The sequence below is a fragment of the Photinus pyralis genome, unplaced genomic scaffold, assembly GCF_008802855.1.
Source record: "Photinus pyralis isolate 1611_PpyrPB1 unplaced genomic scaffold, Ppyr1.3 Ppyr1.4_LG8, whole genome shotgun sequence".
Taxonomy (NCBI): Eukaryota; Metazoa; Arthropoda; class Insecta; order Coleoptera; family Lampyridae; genus Photinus; species Photinus pyralis.
In genome coordinates this window covers 10371265-10376397 of record NW_022170819.1, presented here as the reverse complement: position 1 = coordinate 10376397, position 5133 = coordinate 10371265, and the positions used below count along the sequence as shown (strand labels likewise).

At 41.4% G+C, this 5133-nt stretch overlaps 1 protein-coding gene across 1 annotated transcript; it reads right to left on the bottom strand.

Annotated features, from left to right (window-relative positions):
- Positions 1-1974: 1974 nt before the first annotated feature.
- LOC116177621 (kinesin-like protein Klp10A) lies at positions 1975-3970 on the bottom strand. The gene is made up of 2 exons (XM_031496631.1): positions 3778-3970; positions 1975-3731 (listed from the first exon to the last, which is right to left on the bottom strand). The coding sequence occupies exons 1-2, from the start codon at positions 3935-3937 to the stop codon at positions 2083-2085; spliced, it is 1809 nt and encodes a 602-aa protein (XP_031352491.1). The 5' UTR covers positions 3938-3970; the 3' UTR covers positions 1975-2082.
- Between the last annotated feature and the right edge of the window lie 1163 nt (positions 3971-5133).

Genomic DNA, 5133 nt, shown 5'->3' with positions numbered 1-5133 from the left:
AAGTGAAGTATTGAGGAATTCAAGTTAGAGGAGCTGAAATTATTAAAAATTCATAATAATCATGCACTTTGTGACGAGTTTTTGAAATTTGGTATAGGTATGATCTTAAGGTTTTAGCAAACCATCGCAAGCAACTTGTGCGCGACCTCTGGTGTTGAATGGGCGGTGTGGAATACCCCCACTAAACGAAAATTAGTTGTCGCTCTCTCTGCAATGGTAACTAAATAATTCGTTTACTCATACGAACAAAAATCTCGTATATCTCAGGTTCCCCGAGATTACGTTTTTACCTACAATTCTGAGTCCTGAGGGGGGTCCTCGTGATACTTTCAGAAGGGACCATCGTGCCTTTTTTTCTTAACGAGCATTGCACTATCCACCGGAGTATTTTCTCTACAATTTTCATGTGAAAACGCTAAACATTTGGGGGGGAATGTAGTATCAGGGGGTATGGAATACTTCCCAGTAAACGGAAATTTGTCTCTTTTTTTACTTTTAAGGCTCTTAAAGATCATAACAAGTCTTTCAAAAAGATCTTTCAAATCCTGCTACGTTCAAGGTTTTTCCAAACCTTTCAGTGCCTCAAAAGGCCATTTACGACTCTTAAAAACTATACAAGTCTACCAAAAAGACTCTTCAGGACCTTTACTACCTTGAAAAACTCAATTCAAATCCTTGTATGATGTCTTTTACTGCTTTTAAGTTGTAACGAACCTGAAAGTCCCACAGTTGGGCGCCATATTACAACGGAAGTTAAACTTCAGGTTCATGGTTCTATATGTGTAGTTTTTCTTGTAAACTTTTTCCTCTTTCCGTGGATAGTATGTTAGGCTCTACGGACAGTTGCAAGAGATTCCAGGACATATTCCGGTTTCTTCTCTCATGGTCAGATTTCAAAGACATTACACGACCTAACGTACGGAACTCGCCCCCAGATGAAGCACCCTGTAAATAAACAGTAACATATTCATGCAAAGGAAAAGAAATGTGCTGCAAGAAAATCACTTACGAATTAACAATATAGTGTCGATGTTTCCAAATACAGCACCATCTACGAATCGCTATTACATCGTTTAATTCTGCATACTCGTATTGGACATCATCCCTAAGAGAACATACTGTAACTAAATATAAATAAAAACACGTAAATCTGTCTGGAATTCTTACTGAGGGTTGGTAGGTAAAACCAGCGCTAGGAACAAAGGGATACTGTAAATTAGAAAATGGGATCTTACCGTAAGTAGCCTTATGCTTTTAATTCAAAGTATGAAAAATGACAATGCCCATGCTGTACTGGAATGCCGTTAATTTAGCAAATAATATAACTGGGTCATATAATTACTAAATGGATGCAATAAACGTAAAGATAAAATAAGGAATACGTCACTAAAGTAATTGTCGAAACTGCACTCACTATTCGAAACGTAAACATTACCACTGCTATCAACAAAAGCACAAATACCTCTGCCCCAATTTCCCCTTGTAAGTAAATCGTAGGCGAAAATTGTTAATATCGACGCGCCCAGAGTCGTCGGTCGATATGGATCATTACCTTACCTCGTACTGCTTTATATTTGACACTTATTGTAGATTATGGCCCATTTGAATGTAGGGCACAAAAGAAAAAAAACACGTGCTCCACGGTCAAACGAAACAAAGCGCAATATTTAATTTTTTCGTTGCGGCCAGGGGAGGATTCGGGAATAATTAAATAGAATTTTAGCGGGCAAATTCGCTTCGATTACAACATAATTATGGGAAATATTGTGCCCTCGTGTTTGGCCCAGGTTTCATGGGGGACAGGAAATTCAGCGCAATTTGCAATAAAACGGAGACTGGGTGACTTGCGGTTGAGTCAAGGCCCACAACCAGTTCATCCGGTAATCCACTTGAATCGAGACGAAACAACTGATGATTGGAAACTAGTGGGAACTGGTTCGTGGACAAAAAAAAACGCGTTCCCCAAAATAATCAGCGTCACATAAGGTGTGGTCACCATTTCGCCATTTATTTGTAATAAAATCTTGAAAGGTAAATAGATAAAACTTGAAAATACTCATTAAGTATAAAAATCTAGAAAAGTTAATATTTCCATTTCTTTTTACAGAGTAGATCGTAGTAGCTCGTCGCATGGACCAGTGCATCCTTGTGCACATCGACCGTGTCCTCCAGTAATTTCTTCCAGAATCGCGCGACATCCATCTTACTACAACTCGGATCTTGGAGATTATCGTAGGAGTCCATCGCCATCTTGTGTAATTCGACGCACTGTTTCATTATTACCTGATGTGTCTGTAGTACTTGGCAAAACTGATCTACAAGCTCGGGATTCTCATCTGGAGAACTGGAAGCGGTCGAGTCATCCGAACACGGGTCACTGTCATTCCCGAAATCGTGCTCGGGGCAAAGGTCACCTTCGCCCACGGCCAACTCCTTGACACGATCGGCGTATCGCAACGTGTTTAAGGTGTGTTCGCACGACGAAACACCGGGAGATATTAACGCGATCATGCAAGTGCGCGAGTTTTCACCGATAAACGAATCGCGAAGGATTTGGGTCAACTTGCTCCCTCTAAACGGGCAATGGGTCTCCTTTTTCCCCAAGGCACGAATGCACTCCTTAAGCGCCAGCAGAGACCGATTAATCACAGCACCTTCTATTCTGGTCAGTCGATTTGATTTAAACGTGTCCGCACCGCGCTCATTCCCCGCCAGATCGATGAGGGAAAAAGTGCCCACAACCCTTTTGCCACCAGCGACTATTTCTCGCAGCACAATCTGGAAAACGGCATGCGATCGCGAGGAAGACAGATTGGCCGAGGTCTGAGCCGATGTCCTTTGGTTCGACCCCTTCTGAATGATTTCGAGGACCTGCTCGACGTTTTTGACGACGATCTCAGTGAGATCGACGATTTGCACCTTTTGATTGCCGTCCTCCCACACCTTCAGACGTTTCCGCTTCGCCAACAGGTCGTATACGAAGTTTCCGTAGATTTCGAAGAAGCTCGCCGAAAGGGCGAGGTTCATTTGGCGATAGGTCGGCGTCGCGAGTAGCTTAAAGATGTCGACGGCTACCAGGCCGTAAATTCCGCTCGCGAAGTTCTGAGTTTTTCCCTTGAATTCGCCGCCCATTGTGTGCGTTTTTCCGGATCCGGTCTGTCCGTACGCGAAACACGTGGCGCGTCCGCCTTCGAAGACCGTTCTGATTAAAGGTTGGGCGGTGAAGCGGTACACCATTTCGTTGCTGACGGTGTCATCGAAGACGTAGTCGAACCTAAAGTTCAGATTGTCGAGGTACTTCGTTAAGTCTACCTTTTGCTTGGGTTCGTGTAGGATTAAGCGGTCGCGTTGGGGTATCGTAATGACGTCAATTTCGTTTTTGTTGAGCTCCTTTGCGTTTAGTGGCCTTTTCCGTACGCATACAGTAATTTGGTGATCGACAACGGGATCTGTGGAGCGAAGCGGATGAAAATCCAGAGTGGTCTTGTACTCCTTGATCATCTTCAGGAACTCCCAGTTTGGATTGTCGCCTTCCATTTTGATGAGTGCCTCTTTGATCGCCTTGGAGTCCGCATTCCTTTGTCTCCGTTCGTTTCGGTTTTTTGCTATTAGCGCAATTTCGCGGACTGCTTTCGATTTGGGTATGTGCATACTTTCATTGCGGTGACAGTTCAGAGACCTTCGCACGCATTGTGGCGAATGCGGCGATGACGAGTGGGATTTTGGGGACGCTACAATTGCGGATGGTTAAATACTGGAAAAACTACCAGCACTTACCTTGCAGTCGATCAACTATCATAGTTTTACTCCTGGAGCGAGTAGCAAACGGAGGAACGGTATTGTTAAGTTGTTCATTGTGATTTCCGGCTTCATCCGATAATTTTGACACCTGATCACGTTCGTCTTGAGCTTTAGAGCTTATTAAATACGAAAACATCCTTCGTGTCAAAGTTTGGAATGTCAATATACAAATTTAGAACCAAATGAGTGACACATAGCAAATGCGATCCTGCAGAATAAATAAGGTCATTAGTGTTCAAATGAAAAATCCTTACCAATTTAGGTGACACAAGAGGCATTTAACTAAAATTAATCACAAACAAAAGTGTACAAGGGTATTTTCCGACAATGAAATCCTATTTACTGCAAACGAGAACTTCAAACGTATTATTGACCAAACTTTCGGGGCGGACCAAAGCTCATGTTCCGTACAATAGTCACATTATAAACGGACAATATTCGCATGGAGGATTATAAGAGGATTCGCTTCTTAGAGAAAGGATTTAAAACATTTCCTCTTGTCGATGTTTTTTGCTATTTACAGCTCCCCCTTTCATTTTACTTCGGAAGATTTTAAAAGAATGTGCGTTTAGATAGAAGCGCCGATTTGCCAAGTGGACAAAAACATACAAAAGAGGTTATTGTGTGACTATATTTAGTGAGAGAGTGTAAATTAATTGCCACGATTGAAACAAAGATCTATACTTAGATTACATTGAACCTAAATTTAGTTAATTAGTATCGCTCGTAAACTGTTCTTTTAGTACTCTTCAAACAGTCGCTCTTGTTATCATAATGTCAAAAAGGTCGAATAAACAATCTCAGCAAGGTACGGTGCTGTAGATGTTATATAACTGTTAGTTTGGTTGAAACTGTTGCAGTAATATAACCTGGGACTTGAAAGTTATAGACAACTTACAATTTCCCACTCGAAGCGAAATATAGTACCTAATTAATTAATTACATATCATTGTTGCATTGGTGTTATGTACCAAATGGTTAATGATTTCTATCGAAATCCATAATTCTTTTACTTTGGTTTTACCGTCGATACGTAATCGCTTACTAGACCTAGGAAATTAGAACAATTTTGCCTGAAAGTTGTATATACCCTCAAAATTGGGGGTGCCGAAAAAATGCTCGGAAATCGTTACTCGAGGGTTTTATGTTTATTTTTACAATTTACTGAAAAGTCGCCTCCGCCTCCCTCGTATCGCCATCCTTGGGCATCCCCGGGAAATGTCGAGGGCAGATCTGAACCTTTTTATAAAAATAAACGTAGTACCCAATAAATCAAATCTGAACTGTCACACAAATGACTTAACAAAACAAATTCATAACGAAAATAAGATA